The sequence below is a fragment of the Podarcis liolepis genome (genome assembly GCF_965112155.1).
Source record: "Podarcis liolepis genome assembly, chromosome: 1".
Lineage (NCBI taxonomy): Eukaryota > Metazoa > Chordata > Lepidosauria > Squamata > Lacertidae > Podarcis > Podarcis liolepis.
Genome location: NC_139554.1, coordinates 90,852,608 through 90,871,681, shown reverse-complemented (window position 1 = coordinate 90,871,681; position 19,074 = coordinate 90,852,608). Strand labels below are relative to the sequence as shown.

At 43.6% G+C, this 19,074-nt stretch overlaps 2 protein-coding genes across 4 annotated transcripts in view; one reads left to right on the top strand and one right to left on the bottom strand.

Annotated features, from left to right (window-relative positions):
• The window catches only part of LOC310699962 (uncharacterized protein), a 74,726-nt gene extending 68,467 nt beyond the window's left edge, over positions 1–6,259 (top strand). For all 3 annotated transcript variants that reach the window (XM_083488702.1, XM_083488700.1, XM_083488701.1), the window contains exons 7-8: positions 644–789; positions 2,255–6,259. In XM_083488702.1, coding sequence (XP_083344828.1) covers positions 644–789; positions 2,255–3,050 — 942 coding nt within the window. In that variant the 3' untranslated portion in view covers positions 3,051–6,259. The remainder of the gene's footprint in view (positions 1–643; positions 790–2,254) is intronic.
• On the bottom strand, positions 5,178–11,615 carry TSN (translin). Its single transcript, XM_083491432.1, has 6 exons — positions 11,446–11,615; positions 10,524–10,617; positions 9,007–9,103; positions 8,578–8,693; positions 7,455–7,534; positions 5,178–6,796 (listed from the first exon to the last, which is right to left on the bottom strand). The coding sequence occupies exons 1-6, from the start codon at positions 11,509–11,511 to the stop codon at positions 6,560–6,562; spliced, it is 690 nt and encodes a 229-aa protein (XP_083347558.1). The 5' UTR covers positions 11,512–11,615; the 3' UTR covers positions 5,178–6,559.
• Between the last annotated feature and the right edge of the window lie 7,459 nt (positions 11,616–19,074).

Sequence of the window (19,074 nt, the reverse complement as noted above, 5' to 3'; positions counted from 1 at the left end):
CCTACCATCTTGTCCTCACAGTGGCCAATGAGATGCCCATGGGAAGCTCACAAACAGAAGCTGAGTATAACAGCATTTTCCTCCCTTGTGATTCCTAGTGACTGGGCTTGGGCCACTGTTTGGAGAATAGAGTGCAGAAGTTAGCAGTTCCTGGTATAGGTTCAAGGAAAAACGTGTAGCACTTTTGCTTGTTTTCAGTGCGGAAAGAGCTTAATTATTCAGAATGCATTCAAGCTGTAGTTTATGGGAAATGTGGCCAATAGAAACTCACTGTTGAAACAGCTATCATGAGGTGTGTTGCTAACATGTAGTCCAAGATCACCTTGTAATTATATTAGCAGTTGCAGTCAAGGTGGTAGGTCTGGGCTGCATATTACCTGGGCAGGGCTGGGACGGGGCAGGGCGGTGATGCGGTCAGGGCTGTGTGGACACCAATCTGTTCCTCCTGCTGGCATGTCCACACAGCCCTGCCTTTGTTGCTGCCCTGACACACCTCAGCTCCATAAACTGCAGAGACACCAATGTCACCAGCTCCACTCCAGCACATTCGCCACAATTGAATATTAGGCAGGTGGCTTTTAATGGCCTCTGGTACCTCCACGTCTCTGGCTGATGCATTGCCTTGTGTGTTGTGTGTCGGCAGGGCGATGATGACCTCATGACTGTGTGCATCGGTGAGATATTCCTGGAATTTGTCAATATGCTGCCTGCCTTCCAGACGTACTGCCTCCAGCAGTCATCTTCAGTGAACATGCTCAATGCACTGGAAAAAGAGAAGGAGTTACTCAGGTGAGGAGACCTCTTAATCTTGGGTTGGTAGCAGGACCATTCAGAGCTTGTATGAAGCCCAGCATGGAAGTCTTGTTCTTGACATGACACCATAAGTCCTGCAGGCCCCTGGTGGAGCCCCCCAGTCATCCTAGCCCTCCAAGGCCCAGGCCAAGTGTACCCAGCTGTCCCCACCCCCTTGCACAGGCCTGGTAGGGAGTATATGCCTTGGGGCATAGACTCCATATCTTTTCCTAAATGCACTGAGCATTTCTGGGTAGGTAATGTATTCAAGAGATTAACTGGGTGTGTGTTGGAGGGGCGTGTCATCTGGGCAGTGGCGTAGCGTGGGGGGTGCAGGGGGGGCCAGCCGCACCGGGCGCAACATCTGGGGGTTAGGGTTAGGGGGCGCAAATCCACGGGTTAGGCGGCGCAAATCCACGGGTTAGGGAGCGCAAATTACTTGCCTTGCCCCGGGTGCTGACAATCCACGCTACGCCACTGCATCTGGGTTAGTAAGATACAAATTTGTGGAAATAAATGAATTTGAAATGATTGTACCTAGAGATAATAATGAATGGGGGCAATTGTAAGGGGATTAAATGGATTTGGAGAAGGATCTTTTGGGAAAATGAGAGTTAATTAATTGAAGAGGGGACAGATCTGGAGTGGGGTGCAAGATAATTGAACATATTTGGGGTGTCCAATGGGCTTGTTGTCTGTAATATTAAAATTCTGAATTTGCATCTGTACATATTAATTCAGATATGCAAAAAGTTTGTCTATGAGCCTATACTTTTAAGTACTTAGCAACACCCCTTGGAGCAAGTATGCTTTGGGGAGGGGGGGGTTCATCAATGACCAGGCACTTACACCAGGATACATGGCATCAACTAGAGCTGAGGAGTTTACCAACAAAGGCACATCACCAACTGGGGCTTTATCAGAACGATAGAAAGGCCGTGCCCATCCACCTGTGACATTCCCAGTACAGTGTCTGAGTGCTCCCTGCACCTCCAGCCTCCTCCCCAAATCTGTTCTAGAGGGCTGGGGGAACCCTCAGAACAGATTGAGGGTACAGAGGACACATAGGACAAGGAGAGGGTGAAAACATTCCCTGCACTATTGCAACTAATATGCTAGATACTGCCCTGTGTCTACATTTGCATAAATTTAGTAATATTTAACAGCTAAGATATCAACAGCAATTCTATTGAACCTTACCTTAGTGATGCATTAAACAAAGCCTGAGAATGGGAAAAAAATTAAAAATGTTCCTGAGTCTAGCAAATCAAGTAAATGATTTTTCAGGAAAGCAGTATATATCAATAATACTCTGGGATCTTAAGTCATAATTACTTTGTAAATGTTAATTAATTAAAGATAACAATGTCTCATGTGTATGTAAGAATAAGACCCTCGGTGTAAGCTTTTCTGTTTTCCTGTACCTGTTTACAAAATACATTATTTTTTGACCTCCCTGCAGGATTTTCCTCAATGTTTCCCAGAACGACAACACAGCTCTTCGCCGCATGAATCTGCGGTCCTTCCTCATGGCTCCACTACAGAGAGTCACCAAGTACCCACTTCTGCTGAGCCGCATCATCAAAGCCACCACTGAGTACCACCCAGATCACAGCAGCCTGAGGGAGGCCAAAAGCCGCATTGAGTCCCACCTGGAGCACATAAACATGAAGACCAAGCAGGAAGGAAACTCGTGGACTTTGCGTTCCTTCCGCCAGGACAGCAAGAAGAACAGGGAGGTCATTAACATTGAAATGAGGGAAACCGCTATCAAGACTGTGGGCTGGCTGCGGGAAGAAACCCGCTTTGTGATGGAAGGCCCCTTGCAGCTGGCCCAGCCTCCTGATGGGCAGTGGGTCAAAAAGGGCAGCAAGACCTTAAAATTCCAGAACATGCAAGTGCTCCTCATGGTCAACATCAGACGCGCCTCTGAGTCTAGCTTTGAACCCGGAGAGCCGGGGCCTGTGAAAGATGCGGTATTGGTACTGATTAGGGACAAAAACAATGGGAAGTTCAGCTTGCTCAGGGAGCCCTTGAGACTCAGCAACTGTGTGGTCTCTGTGGATCCCGACTGCGACGACACGTTTGAACTCCTTGAGATCAGGCGGGAGTCTTTTGTGTTCCGAGATGGAGACAAGGCACGGACTCACCACTGGTTCAGGCAGATACGGAGGTACTCTCGGGAGCTGGGCTCCTGGAAGAAGCGGCGCAACGCCTTGCCCAACATCATGATAAGCGCATCGCACAATAGGCCATGAAAGGATCGCTGACTGCAAAATGACTTGGCTAAGTAAGCTCAGAAATTTCCTCACGACCTGCTTTGGGTTGAAGATCTCCTTTTCAACAAAAATTGCACCAAGGATGAACTTCACCTGGCCAATTAGCATTGGAGCTATCCATAACGATGTCGTTTTCTACTGAGAATTCATTTGTGACGAGTACCACTTAAATAAGTGTTTCTCAAATTGAAGGAAAAAATGTGCCCCGTTTTTAAGCTTGTTAGATCTTCCATACAACCCAACTTAGAAACCTCATTGGGTGTAGCTACCTGGCTCCTTGCTCCCAACTGAGTGGTTCCTACACACACAGTTGCTCCCCTACCTCCGCTACTCCTCTTCTCAGCTGCTCCCACAGTCCATGGTCTCTAGCTTCAGGTAACCCACAGCAGTCTGTGACTGACCATTCCACCCTTCCGTCAGCAAATCCATGAGGTAGACACTCAGATTGTGGAAATCTTTATAGACCTACTTATCAATAAGACTTACAAAATGCTGCCCCCTCTGTTGTAGGTGCCCCACAAACCCTTCTGGAGGCCACATTCCCCATTTTGAGAGGCATTGCCTGATGAGGTGATAAAGTGAGGGCCCCATGGAACACAAACTGTCAAAAAGAGGCTGTCATCTTGAGAGGAGGTTGGTGTAACTGACTGAGCTGGTAGCGAAAAGGAAGAGTGTTGTTAGTTTGAAGACTGCCTGTTAAGTGTGGAGTGAAAGTTAAGCATGAGCTGTAGGAACATAAGGAGTTAATCTGGCTAGCCAAAATAATCACTTCAGCACAACTTGGCCTAAGGAGAAATCAGAGGAGGCTCGTAAGTGGTAAGAGGAGTGAGATCTAGATTCTGGGTAATGGGAATCTTTTGCACATTTTGTAAATAGGTATAACAGTGAAGACAACAAAATGTGTGTTGTCTGTCTGAGGGCAAATAGGCTTTACCCTGTGAAGACTTGCTCAAGGGGGGCAGGGCGGGCCCTTCAGATTTGTGGCCTACTTGGGATGTCTTCCTCTATGGTAATTAGGGGTTATTGGCACCAGATCATGAGGAGCAGGTCTCTAGAGAGAAAATATTGAGCTAATATTGTTAATAATGTGGGGATCAGATAGGAGTGTGAGATGTCTGACACTGCATGATTGTGCTGGGAAAAAGGAATTTTGACCATATATGATAGACTGGTTTCATTGTGCATATATTATAACAGCATTAGGCAACATCCAGTCAAATTTAGAGCAGTATTAACACAATAAAGGAGAATGTTTAGACAGTATAATTAGCCTCATTTCAGCTTGCTCTCCCAGGAAACATTTAATTCATCCATCTTTTGTTAGCTTATCAGTTTTCTACTTCTACCCTCGTGCCCACGTAGGAACCAGTTTACCGAGTTTTACTTTGCACTGAATGCATGTAACACGTAAATGGAAAAGGAAGCCGAAATATATTCAGAGTTCACTCACAAACATTCCAGAATACCTGTATAATCCTGTGGATAAGCAATACTCTCTCCCTTTACGGATCACTGGATTTGTTTGTAAATGGTTAAAAACCCATTGTAGAAATCCAAGGAATGTCTTAACATCAGAAATCGTTCTGAAATATGCTTCTGTTAACAAGGCTCAATTACCTCTTCTAGTTTGTGATTATTTAAATGATGTAATCTAGTGTATTTCAAAATTTTAATTAAAAAGGAATCCGTTACATTATTGTAGATTAACATAAAATGTTTTAATAATTATGTTTCCTTGCACTTTAATTAACTTCTCTTTTTGTTTTCCATACCAGATCACTCCTATCCTAGTGACACATGAGAATAATAATAAAAAAGAACTCTGTAGAATACTAGAGAACAAAATATGTGGCAGCACTTTTCTATTCTATAGCCGACAGGAAAAGAACTGTAAGAATATTGTTTAGCAAGGTTTTCTGCGCCAGTTGTGAGCCCTTTATCATAGCCTTCCTCCCAAAATGGGCGCTGTAGAATCGCAGTGTCTTGAAAGAAGGGGTTTTCGTTAAAATGAAGAAAATATGACACCTGTATACTAAACAAGTTAGTGTGAATTACAGGGTGCAAGCTTGTAAGAAACATACAAAACAAAATCACAGAAGCACAATATTAAAGAACAGTGTCTTTTATTTACCCACGTTAACAAAGGAAGAATTTGTTTTTCAATGAACTTTTCCCTCACCCATCCCAAAACATAACCAGAAAAAGGCAAAGATTTACAAACAAAAGATACTTACAGCCACTAATATTGTAAAGTACAAATATTTTTCTTATCTTTTGGAGGTGATATTTGTCAAAGGAAAAACTTTAGGGCAAGGGGGAAAACAGATCCTATACAGCACACAATATGAAAAATGCTCAGACAAAACAACACAGTATATTGCAGAAACAAATTTTGCACATATAAATGAGATTCAGAAGATGGATGTTAAATACTAATACAGTGGAGGTAGCACACACATGGAGGTGAAAGAAGAGTGATTTGCACCTGCACCCTACATACAAAAGCTGTGCTCCTATGCACAAAGCAACTCGCCTCCATGTACATGTGTTTAGGATCAAGGTAAGTGTCACCGTTTTTTGTTAAGGCCAAATGCATTCTTTGCTGCATGATGGACCAAGAACGTTATATAAAAAAGATACAATACAAAATGAAGGAAATGTGAACAATGTGTTCAAAGGAACACAAACACCTTCGCCCTGTTATGTAACTACTTACCTCCTTGAAATCTGTGCTCCTCCCCCCACAAAAAAATCACCTAAAACATGTTCCAGGATTTGCTTTTTAAAACTTATATATATACTTGGAAAATGCCCACAAGCAACTGTTCGGCTTCAATGACTATTTCACGTCTCTTCCCAAATGTAAAAATCAGCATGTTTAAGGATACAAATATATGTGTATTATAGAACAGTGACTATTTGAAAACATACATTCCCAACAATATGTCTACTGAACTGATCATCCTAGTTCTGAACTCTTGATTTTATGCAGCAATCTATCTGGTTTACACAGATGAGCAGAAAATGAATGCTTTTTGACAAGCTGTTTACACATCAGCTGCAGCCAAGTACTGAAGTTTTATTTATTACAAAGGAGCCCAGGGCAGCAGTCTGCATAAACTGCTACATGTAAATGACGTGGAGATCCAAAAAGGATGAGGCTTGAACAAAGGCTGTGACGCAGGGGGGAAATAATCCCCATACTTGGTTCTGCAGGGATAATGGGATAGCAACACCTGTAATTCAGAGATGACAGTTTGCTTACGCCAGGGTGACTTAGGACTCCAAGCAGTGCCTGCTAGAGGGGCTTGGGGGGGGGGGAATGAGTGCTTCTGCTTGGACATACTAAACATTCCATTAGGAAAAAACAACAGTGGTATGCAGCTTTGTGGTTCCTCTAAACTACTGCTGGAGAGCTCAAGTTAAAGCTTCTCCTTCATTGGCAGCAAGACTGAGGTAATGATTGCTTCAGTTCAACAAGCCCTCCTCTATTTCTCCCCACCAGCATTAGCAATTGAGTCCTTGTTGAGCCCTCGGATTGACAGGTCATAAACCACCTCCTCTATTTTCTTGACATCGTACTTGAGGCCATCGTAGCGCTTCCTCAGGGAGTCATTCTTCAGGTTGAGAAGGCGGAATCCGGAATCCAACTCGTTGATAAAAGCAGAGATGCGGAGGGGACGGGCGTAGTCTCCAGCTGTGACACTGTTCACTGCCAACCTAGCCTATGGAAGAAAGCAGAATGGTGCAAGATAAGCAGATGTGCACAGACCAAATCGGGCTAGGTAGGCCTTACTGGGGGCCCACAGCAGTATTAACATCTGAACAGGTTACTCAGCACTTTGTCTTCCTTCCAGAGAATAAATTATACTGGCTTTTAGAGCATATTTGATGAAGAAGCCGCAATCTTGCGAACCTTTACTAGTAGTAGAGTCATATGCAACCATAAGCCTCCCTTTGCAGAAAAAGAGCAACTAGAAATTCATTAAAGAAAGAGCCATGGTAGTGCCTCGCAAGACGAAATTAATCCGTTCCGCGAGTCTCTTCGTCTTGCGGTTTTTTCGTCTTACGAAGCACGGTTTTAGCGGCTTAGCGGCTATTAACGGCTTAGCGGCTTTAAGAAAAAGGAAACAAACTCGCAAGAACTCGCAAGACGTTTCGTCTTGCAAAGCAAGCCCATAGGGAAATTCGTCTTGCGGAACGACCCAAAAAACGGAAAACTTTTGTCTTGTGCGTTTTTCGTCTTGCGAGGCATTCGTCTTGCGAGGTACCACTGTATGTAACCTCTAGTTTTGTCCACGCAAGGCCCTGGATATTACTTTCAGTCCAACTAGGTAAGTAATGCTGCATTAGTTCTAAAACTTCTCAATACTCTCTACTTACCAGCTCACTAGCCAGAGTCAACACCCCAGAGAGGTAATCCTCAATGTCCAGGTGAAAGCCTTTCTCTCTTTCAGATTCAACTGCAAAAAGAATGAACGGATTTGGATTCAACTCTGATAATACAAATCATCAGGGTTAGAAGACTCCAAAATGAAAGGAGTGCCAATTCAGGTTAGGCCTTCCTTTTAGGTTAATGGTTAGTTAATTACACCGATCGATTCAAAAACAATTCAAATATAAAATACTAAAAGTGTTCATCCAAAGAAAAAGTAATCTGAAACAGCACAAAGCATCCACGCCCTTCACACAGGATGTATACCCTGGTAGCCACCAAAAGTTCCAATATCAGTGCTGCTGTCAAAATGCCTGGGAGAATAAAACTGAGGTTACCACTGAAAAGGCCCATTCCCTCATTGCCACTCTCTGACATCTCTTGGTGGGTGCACACAGAGAAGTACCTTGGATGTTAATCTCAGACTCTAGGAAGGATTGTAGGGTTACATATCTTAGCCCCAAATCCAAAGCACAGTGGCCGACCACATTATTTACATGCAGAAGGTCCCAGGTTCAGTCCCTAGCATCTCTAGTTAAAAGGATTTTCAGGTAGCAGGGCTCATGGGGAAAACCTCTGCCCAAGATCCTCATGAGTAGCTGCCATTTAGAGTCCACACTGCTGGAGTAGAGCTGTAATCCTAAACATTTAGTAAGCCTCACTGAATATGTGTGGCTTACTTCAAAGTAAATAAGAATGTATAGAAGCTTCATACAATTAATGTGTACACCTAATCTTCCCACATTCCCCTGTCTTTCACTGTGGACTTTCTACCTTTCCAGGGAGCCTGCAACTCTGCCAACTCATAGCTCTCGAGCAGTGCATATATGGACTCCTTTTTTTACTAACAGTTACTAATTTTTTCAGTTAAAAAAGGAACCTTGGCAGAGCTGAAGCAGAGGTCTAGTCTTTATTTCACCGTCAAACTACGTCAAAAGGTTTTAGAAGGAAAGTGACATGTAGAAGCTTTCTGACATGCCAATTTAGGTTAACATTTTACTGAATTTCTTAGACAGGGAGCCTTGCTAAAGCCAAAAGTCATTGCGTTTAAGTGGAAAAACAATTCCTTACTTCCAAGTATTTCTGTAGCAGCTTCCCGAGTCACTAAGGTTTCTGTCTCCAAGTAGACAACAAATGCTGCTAAGAACACCAAACGTTGTAACACAAATCTCCAATGTTCATTAAATCTGCATGGGGGGAAAGAGAAAGTGATTCCTGGCACTTTAAACAGAAGACTCCTGCTGGATCCGACAAAATGCCTATCTAGTCCTAAATCCTATCCTTGTGGTGGTATAATAGCATCCGCCCCGCTTGTGATTCCTAGTAACTGGTATGCTGAAGCATACTGCCTCCAACAGTGGAAATAAATCATAGCCATCCATATTAAAATGATTGGTTTAAAATTGCTCAGTAACAAATGTAACTTTCTATATGGAAAAAAGAATAAAATATTATAAAAAAAGACCACAAAAGGCAGGAGGAAAGTGGACATTTACTAACCTGTAATATTGATCTGCAGGGAACTTGTTTTTCAGAGAGGCCAACTGTGTTCTAACAGTACCAAAGTGTTCACGAGCCTTCTGACACTTCTTTGGTACTGAAATTAAAAACAAACAGCACTTAACCTCGAAAACAAAGGCTAGTTATTGGTTTTTGAGTTTCTTTAAAGAAAACACCCTTTAGGCATAGAACCATGAGCAAAGACAATACTGTGATACTTAAAAGAAACAGGTTTCTTATTTATTTGCTATCTATACCTCCCTCTGAAGAACACTGGTTGTTTACAACATAAAACACAAACATATGCACTATAATAATGAACAACAACCCCAACAGCATTTATATATTTATTAAATTTCTATTAAGTTTGATTCACTGGATCCATCCATAGGACACCACAATCCTATGCATCAAAACTAAGTTCCATTAAGTTCAATGGGGCTTATTCCTAGGTAAGTGGATACAGGACTGAAGCCTAAGTTAGTCATGGTTTAGTCCCACTGAAATAAGTTCATAATGACAGGAGTGGTTCAGCTGCAGCAATAGGTGCCTGGAAGCCGTCACTGTCATTTACAGGGAAAGACTAGGTGGGTGGGTGAGTTAGGGTTCTGTGGATGCACTGGCAGAGGCAATCCAGGGCTCCTGCTAGCTAGCTCGTCTGTACAGCCCTGACCTTCACACCACTTCCCCCTTCCCACCCTCAAAGTAAATGGCAATGACTCTGCTGTGGGAATGTTATTGCAGCCGCTCTGCTCTACTGGGAGATTCATTCCTGCAACTGGGTAAGCTGTCAGATGAGTAGAGGTGTGGAAGCAAATGTGCTAGCACTGCCCACCCCCAATCCCCATGAATTGGAGGGTGGCAGTTTGAAGCAAGAAGCCTGCTTCTACTTGTTTAGGCTCCCCACACCTGGAGTGAACAGAAGGTAAATTGTGACTGAATAGTAATTCTCTGGGTGATCTGAAGCAGATCAGCAAGGATTTCTTACTCAGATGTGTTTAACACTTGCAACAACAAAATGACCCACTAAATTGTACTGCTGAAATGGGGAGGGAGTGGATTACTGTGTGGAAAGACTGTGTGCTTTGCTTAGTTCTGGCCCTTAAAAATTTTCCAGGTTCTGAATTCTTTCATTCTAATATTATGTCTTTTGTACCAGGCTCTGCTCAAGCAGAGTAGAACCCACAAGCTGCCCTGCCCAGTGTGATAGGATATAGAAACCAGACTTGTTTTAAGATTTCACAGCTGAATAAGTCTTTGTTGACTAGTTAAGTGCCCAATAATGAAACAGTCAAATTTAGTGTTATAATCTACAGGTATTGTACATGATTCACTTTCCTGCATTTCCAGTTCACAAAGAAACTGGAGTAGAAAAATGTTTTTCACAAAACACATAACCATTTCACTTTTACGTTACTGAGAGGCATCTTTTATCCTCATCTTCTGTAACCATCCTTTATGCATGTAAACATGTTTGTGACTTTTTTTTCTCAATAGGCAAACAAAGCATGACCTACTGTCCTGAAATCCAGACCCCTGGTGGACTCCTTGTAGCACTGTAAGAATTTCCCGGGCTGTTTGCTCCAGAGTTTGAACAACTTTCCTGATCTCCTGTAAACAACAATAAAATACTCAGAACATGATTGTACAGAAAAATATGCAATGTTAGCACAAAACTGCTGTTCAATTTTGCCTGTCTTTCTCTCTAGTAAATTTCTAGACCTCTGGTTCCTAATTGGGGGGGGGGGGGTCCATGGACCCCAGTAATCCACTCAGGAGATCTGTGGCACCATTCACGTAACAAAAACTACCATAGAGATATCAAACTTTTTAAAAGTAGTGGGTCCATAGCTTGGCTTTTGAAAAACGGGGTCTGCACTACTTAGCTAACTAATGGTTATCTATGAGGCAATTAGGTTGCTACTATGATTCTGTTCATCATACTGCTACTTGTGATGGGTCAGTACCCCATAGTGGATCACACCTTGACCCAAGATGGGTGGCAGTGCTTGCAATCATCACTGGTTGTTGTTGTTGTTTCTCTGTTCAGCTTTGACAAAGAATAGGCGCAAAGGAGAACAAGATCTTTAACGCTGGTGATGCAGGACGGAAAATTTCAGCCGATGCAATTTCTCTCACACTTAGCGTAACAAGCAGCAACAACTAAATTTCCCTCTCCTGGGCCGTTATGTAAATGTTATTACAGGAGCCACAACAGAGACACATAGGGCGGTTTGGGGTTTACGTGACAGAAATGGGTCCCATGCATTAGGCATGCAGTTGTTAAAAGGTTGGCTCCCGCGGTTTGGAAGGTAGGAAAACCAAGGCTCTAGTCCCCGTCATCCGATGAGCAGCGAAAGGGATGGGCAGGAAAGGGATCCCCCTTCCGAGCTCGGGGGAAGAGTCCGTGGTCCTCGCACCGGCGCGACCCTCTCTCACCTCGCGGATATCCTGGTCGGCCGTGAGCACCCCTTGCAAAGCGATGAACATCTCGCTGACGGACATGGCGACGCCGCCGAGGAGAAGCTGCGAGTCGGACGGGCTGCGGGCACAGCGCTCTGGGCACTCCCACCACTCTCCGTGCCGCCAAAGGGACGGGTCCTTCCACACTGCCGTCGCGGGGCTGCCCCGCTCGCTGCCTGACAGGAAAACGCACCGCTCTCGTCCGTGTCCCAGCCCCAGCCCCTAGGCGTCGTTCTTCGCAGGGCAGTCAGCCCCCCGTTAGCTTCCGTGGGGGCAAGTAGACGTGGGCAGAGGCAGCTGCACAGCCTAAGTGGAGAGAGTAAACGGCTCCAAGGTGCTTACTCGTCGTCTTGGCCACATTTTACATATCGCTTTCTACCTGGGGGGGGGGCCGTATAAACAGGGCAGTTCTACGGGGGGGGCGGGGCGAGTCAGGCTCTTGGCCCACCTCTCCAGGATTTCAGGCAGGAGTGCTAAAAAATTGAACGTAGGACCATGAGCGCGCAAGGTGGGTGGCTCTAGCAATGAGGCCGCGGTTCGACAGAAGTAACGGCTTTACATAGAAGTAGGTCCCCCAGTGTTGGGTGGCGCTTGCAATATTCCCCATTGCAAAGGAAAAGCGATGCAAGGGTGGGTAGCTTTTGAGTTCAGCCCCTTCAGGCTGCAGTTCCTATACATGTTGACCTGGTATTATATAGCTCAGTGGGAGTAACTTTGCTGTTTAAACTGCCCCTTGAGCCTCCGTTATTATATATCGCCTTTGCGACGAAAAGAACCCGAAGCTAAATGACCACGTTAGGACACGCTGTTTTAAGACAAACCAAACCTGGCTTGCAGAACAACAAACCAGGCTGGGCCCCCGCTTCCCACCCCCTATGCAGCTCTAACCCTTTTGTGGGGTAGTTGCCTCTCGGGCTGCACGTGAGTTTATTGCTGCCTCGAGATGGCGGCTCCTTGTTAAATTCCAATTTGACGGATGAAATCCGTTCGCTGGATCGATTGAGCAACAGCCGCCCCCCCGCCTCTTGGTTCAGCTTCTACTTAGTCTCTGGTTCAGGCTCAACCGCAGCGAAAGAGAAGGGGGCCTTTCCCATGGCTGGCGCGGGATACACTTTGCCTTATTGAATGAAATACCTTTTCGCATGTTTTGTCTTAAATTAGCAGTAGCAGCAGCCTAAACAGCATCCCATCAGAATTCAGTACATATGTAACAACAACAACAATAATAGCAAGAAGAAGAATGAATTTGGGAAGGAGGCGCTGCTTTCTTGGCTGGCAAAGATAGGAATCACCTCCTTCAAAACACTGGTTTTTAGCTCCAGGTTTGGGATTGCGCGATCGGTGCAATTGACGAGCTGCGGGGCCAAAAGCGACGTCCTCTCTGATTTCTTCTAATAAGAGGGGTTCAGGGGCTCACGGTTGACGTTAGGCGATAGCGAGGGGACGCTCTCTCTTCAGGAGTACCCCTTTCTCCCTTTTGTTATTACAAGACCGCCAAAATGCCGGCCGTAATTACTGGGGATGGGGATAGTGGTGTGGGTAGGCTGAAAGTCTGGCTAGAAACAAATATAACTAATAAAATCAATAGCTCTGCAGAAGAGGGCACTGCAGCAGATGTAGCTTGCATGACAAGCCATGCCTCCTGAAATTCCATTTTTCTACACAGCTCTTAAGGGTTCAAAACCTTTGTCTCCTTTTGCATCAGGCCACCCAACATTTGAACACATATCGATTATGTCAGCTAAAAGCTTGCTTTGTTCTTACAAGCCGAGAGTCTTAGGAGCTAACTTTCTGCGCATCATGCAATGACTGTACAACATATTCAGGAGTTCTTAATTCACAAATTATAATGAGAATGCAGTACTGGATCCAGCTACACTATTATTATCACAGTTTTGCAAGACATAATATTAGGGAAGCTATGTAAATGCTTAGCATTATCACCTCTTGAGTTAGTAGACTCCCTAGTATGTGAAATACCATTTTCTTTTGATGTCTGCTGATCTCACTGAGGCATCTTAGCTTGGTCACAGTGTTGAGCTGGGGCAATATTTTTACCTATTCAATAGTAATTGCTACACTGCACATGCCTTTGCCTTGCAAGTACAAAAAACACAGAGCATGTTCATACAATGAATACCATATTAGAGAGAACTGGCTTGTTTGGTTTCTAACCATTAGCCAATGTTGGGGTCATGTAATGTTACCACCTAGGATGGAGATATAGATCCTGAGCTTAAGTGAATTCAGACTGCATTCAACAGCTTTTAAGCAATTCATAGTACTAGAAAGTAATTTCTACTGATTTAAAGGGTTGCATCTGATAAGTCCTACTCAAAGTCTTACCCTATTATTATAGCCAAAGATGTCATACCAATTTCACAACTCATTGTTTTTTTCTGTTATCTGACATTAAATGTGTTGAGCCAAGTATCTGAACAGGCTGTCACAGACCCAGATCCCATGTGAATCACAAGTAGTCTGTTGTGGATGTGTTGATAATTTTGGGTGAAGTGATCAGAAAACTAGTTTACCATCATCAAATTTAAACCAGGTTGATAGTTTCATGTAACAAAACTCTATTTTTTATGTGAAAGCCGTTGCCAAACAGAAAATCAGGTTCTTTACTGTGAGCATTTAGGTATGTAGCATGTTCATGCAATCTCTTGGGAATTTAAATTAATGATCAAACCTTGATTTTCTACTGTGTACTTCAAAATTTATTTTTAGTATCACAAATCTATGCTGTTGCTCAAGCAATGCTTTCTTTAATCATGACAAATCTGTGTTTTGCTATATGTTATGAAGTGTGCAAAGTTCCAATTATTAAGTCCTTATAATAGGAGAGAGAAAAGCTAGTCTCCATCCATGAATACATTGATACACTAGGGGGCAGCAAGTTTACCAGTTTACATACTTTCTGCACAAATTTTTAATTTCAGTTTTTTTGAAAATGGTACACATCTGTTTCTCATTTGCAGCACGTTTTCTCACAAACATAACTTTGGTAAAAAGAATTCCCACATTTTCTCCTAAGTAATACACTTTGTACTAGAGGGAAGTGTGCGTCTCAACAACAGTGCAGATTGTGGGTGTGGGAGGATCACAAAGTTGTTTGGGGAGCCTGCCAAGCTTCCAATCTCGACATGTTATAAAAAGTTATGTTGCTTCAGGATCTCACCAACAAGGTGGTAATTGATTCAATGTACCTTTGCAGCCTCCCAATTTAAGGTGTTCATATATGTTCTCAAACACACCCTTCATCCAGGCTCTTTTTGCAGCTCCAGCATGCCCCTACGGAATAGTTTTCTGGATTACTCAGTGTTGTAACCAATATTAGTACTACTCGGAGTAAACCAGGGATGGGGGATCTTTTTGGACCAGTGAACCAGATCCTTATCTGACCATAACCTGTGGGCCAGCTTTGACAGGTGGGCTGGACAACTCACTTGTCAATCACTTGGCATCATTATGTCAAGTGCCTGACAGCCAGTTGGCAACTGGGAACCGCAGAACAAGGGTCTTTGCTAATCCTGTAGTGCCCAGCAGGTTGCATTGAAGTGGAGGGGGAAACCTGTTTTAGCAGAAATTTTAATGCAAACTGCTTGGTGCTCTCAGAAAAAGGTACGCTCCCTTCATCCATCGTCTGAAGTGCACCATGCTCCAGCAAGGAACAATCGGTCACTCACTTTACACTCCTGATTGTTACTTTGTAGCCACATTGGTACCTGCCCCAGACCTGACATCTTATACGTCAGGTGTGGGGCAGGTAGGCCTGGTTTAAGAAAAGCAGCCTAGCAGGCCAAATGGGGAGGTTTGCTGGGCCTGGTTTGGTTCACAGGTCAAAGCTTCCTTACTCCTGGAGTAAACCCATTGAAAAGAATGGACATAACTAACGGGTCCATTAATTTCATGGACTCTGCTCTGAGTATAACTTGGTTGGATACAACCCTCAGGCCTCAATATGGGTCCCCACTCTTTGGTTTATCACACGCCTTACTGTGTTGTAGCTAATTTAGACCATTAATCCTTCTGGTATCAATTTATCTTGGTCTAGAAGAGATTCCACATTCTTCTGGCAATATAAAAACAACAATAATTAATACATTGCTCAGGCCAAGCTGTGGAATGAATTTGCTGGCCCATAAGGGAATTGCTTTGCTGTTGTAGTCTTTAGGCTGCCTAAGTTATAAATATGCAGCGCTTCCTTGCTAAGCACATGAGCAGAAATCTGGACACTTGATACTTAACCAAACATAGTTTCCATAGCAAGTGAACAGGCATGCTGTGTCATGACTTCTGCTTCAGCCACTCATAGGGAGATTTTATGCTCGGGACTCTGCTCATCACATAAAAGCCCTTCCACCGAGAATCTAAGCCTATGCGCCATTACTTGTAATAAATCTTATTATCTTCCTAAGGAAACATGTTTAGGATCAGGGTAAGTCACAGTCTTGTTCAGATTTGGAGAGGGATGGTGGAAGATAGAATAAGGTTGTCAACTGTCTTCCATCATGGTTACTTAACAGGTGCATGGCATGTCAAAATTCATTAATAAGGTTTCCCAGGCAAAGCTTCACTTGCATCATTTTTACTACGGGGGGGGGAGGGGAGAGAAATAAATAAAAACCTCTCAACTCTGCTGGTTGTATTTGCACACTTATAGACAGAAAGGTTAGCAACCCTTTTGCTGGCATATCTCGTTTGCCTTTAACAGTGCATGATGGGCGGAAAATTCAGTAGATGATTCTTCTTTGGCATAGTGATGCAGTGCAGGAAGGAAAGATTTGCCAGATGAATCTCTGCCAATTATGCAGCTCTTACAAATCAACCCAGCCACGCCAGGAAACACTCTGGTGACCTTAAGCGAGAAGATAGAAAGAAAGCTTTGCAATTACTGTATATAAACAGGAGGCATGGCTGTGTGAGGAACGAGAGTGTTTAAAACTGGCAAATATTAGGGCAGATGGGTTAGAATAACTTTTGAGCCATTTTCAATCATATTATTCATAAAAGCTACAGTGAGACTTCAGGGTAATGTAACTGATGACCTCCAGAAAATTTACTTTTAGACTAAGGCATGTAACATTGGACTAAGGCTTCTATCTGTGCCTTCAAATGCAGATTACGTAGAAGGGGAAATTGTGCAGCTTGGTGCCACAGTGGTAGAAAAAGCAGAATCAACCCAAATTGTCTCTCATCTACAGCCGTTAAAGAGGCATATCAGCAGTGTCCCATAGTTAACTTCGAAAGGGACCAGAAATGACTCTGTTGGCACCTATCCTTCTTTTCTTTGCAGCATGCTGCAGAATCCAGTTTACTGACAAAATCTGTTAGCTGCTGTAATAAGGGAAACTGTTATTGAACCCTAAGAGAGTGAAGTGTCAGCAAAGCCTCTTCCCCGCCTGGAGAATGCTGAGCCCCTCTTCTGTGCAGCCAGCATAAGAATGTGGAAGGAGCAAGAGCTGTCAGTTATTCATTTAGCCCTGGGAACTGGAATGAATTACTGTCACACCTGCTTTGTCTTGTGGAATCAAAGCCCTGACTTCATCCCACAAAATGCAGCATGCTTCTATACTTCCCAGTGTTTTCAAACAAACAAACAAAAATAATAGTAGATAATAATAAAAATAATGAAAATAACCTCTCTGATTCCGCCACAACTGCACTCAAAAGTCACCAGTGGGTTGTTGCAGTGTTTGGTTTTTAGTCAGAACATGCTTTTATCTACAAGTATTAAAAAGAGATGAATCTGTTTAGTTCTTGTTGTTCCAGCCAAATAAGTCAGATTAAGTGAAAGCCCTGCATGATAACCTTCACATGCCCAAATTCCACAATGCTTAAAGATGCAGGATCCTCTTCTTGACAAAAAACACAAAACCTTATTCCTATAGAAGTGAGGAAGTTCAGGAAGAACACATAGCCAGGAGACCTGCTGTTTGGATTAATGTGTCCAGATACAGAGAAATACATAATTATAAAGAAGAGAGAATTCTAGAAGGTGCAGCTTTTCTAAACTCTCACAACAAGTTAGGCCAGTCAAAATGTACTGCTCTGCTCCTTGTATTCAAGATTCAACTCACTCCGTTTGCCAGCCTTTTCCAGAACTCCCATCTGCCGCAGCCAGCGTGTGATGAGAGTTGTAGTGCAAAACACCTGGAAGGCACCAGGTCAGCAAACATTGCTGTATATACCCTGTTGCAATTCATTTCACCCATAAGTATCAGTAGAGAGGTGACATAATGTACGAGGAGTAGGGTTTGGGGAGGCTAAGGAAGAGAGAAAGGGATAAGCTTCCAGCTGAGTTTTGGAAAGGCAGAATGAAAGAGAAACAGGAATGTCATGCAAATCATGCAATCAGATGCAGAAATGGGCTGGGTGCCTAAACATTTCCTAATTGCGCAGAAGGAGAAATTTCAGCATGCTCAGACTTTCCTCCCTGCTACTTGACAAGTTGGTTTCCCCCGCAAAAGCTCTCCATGTACTTCATTATTTAAAAATACAGGTTTTTGTCATCCTTTGCATTGGGACACACAGTTAAATTCCGATTCCAAAGCTCTAAGAAATATTTAACTGCCATACAGAAATAAGTCAGCAGGTGTCTCTAAACCTGCTTCAAATTCTAAGGGTTGTGCAGCTGATTGATTTTCACAGACATGCAATGGCTTTCACCCCTTCTTTTCCCGAGCACATTATATGCACAATAATCTTTTTTCCTTGTATCGCCGTCACTGGAATTCTACTTTGAATACATGCGCGCACACAACTGAAAGACTAACAGATTTATTGAGGCGTTTCACTGTTGCATTGCATTCATAGCACTTTGGGAAGTAGCTGCAGATCGAAAACCACTAATGTTCCTCTGCAATGTATGGAAGGCCACTCCCTTCCCTACAGGCCCTTTCAGGTGTTCAGATCAGCAGAAAGGCCCCCTTGGTAGTTTGATCGCTCTTGGAAGGTTGTGGGGGGACAGCCCAGGAAAGGGCATATTCCCTGAGGTAGCCCATTCCCTGGGATAGATTTAAGCTTCCTCTCCACAGAGCTGCATCTGGCAACATCTTTTTTACCAAATGCTGAAGACACACTTTTCCATCCTGGCCTTTGACAGTTTAGATAGATAGATGTTTATTCCACAGATTTTGTGTTGCCATAACCTGCCCTGGAGCCTCATGGTGAAGGGTGGGTAAGACAGTCCATAAATAACTAAATAAATAAATAGACTGCCACAAGCAGTGGATAGCAGATAAAAGCTGCTCTTTCATTTGCAGCAATGCCCTGCCATGAACCTTAAGTAAAACAAAAAACCTCCCCATCCCTCCGTGAGGGATGTGCATGCCTCCTTTCCAGCAATTTCGGTTTTCTCTTAAGGGGCAACTAATGATACTTGTGGTGACTTACAAATCCAGGAGGGTAAAGTCTTATGTGCTGTTTTGGCCTAACCGGCTCTCTCCATGTACACCAAGCAAGTACCTTGGAAACCTCTGCAACATCAAAGCAGATTCCGAAGTGGTTTGACACCTGCAGTAGGGAACATTTATACGACCTTGTTCCTGCTGCGGTTGTTTATTCTCTGCCTCCTCCTACCCAATTCATTTTTGCATTTAT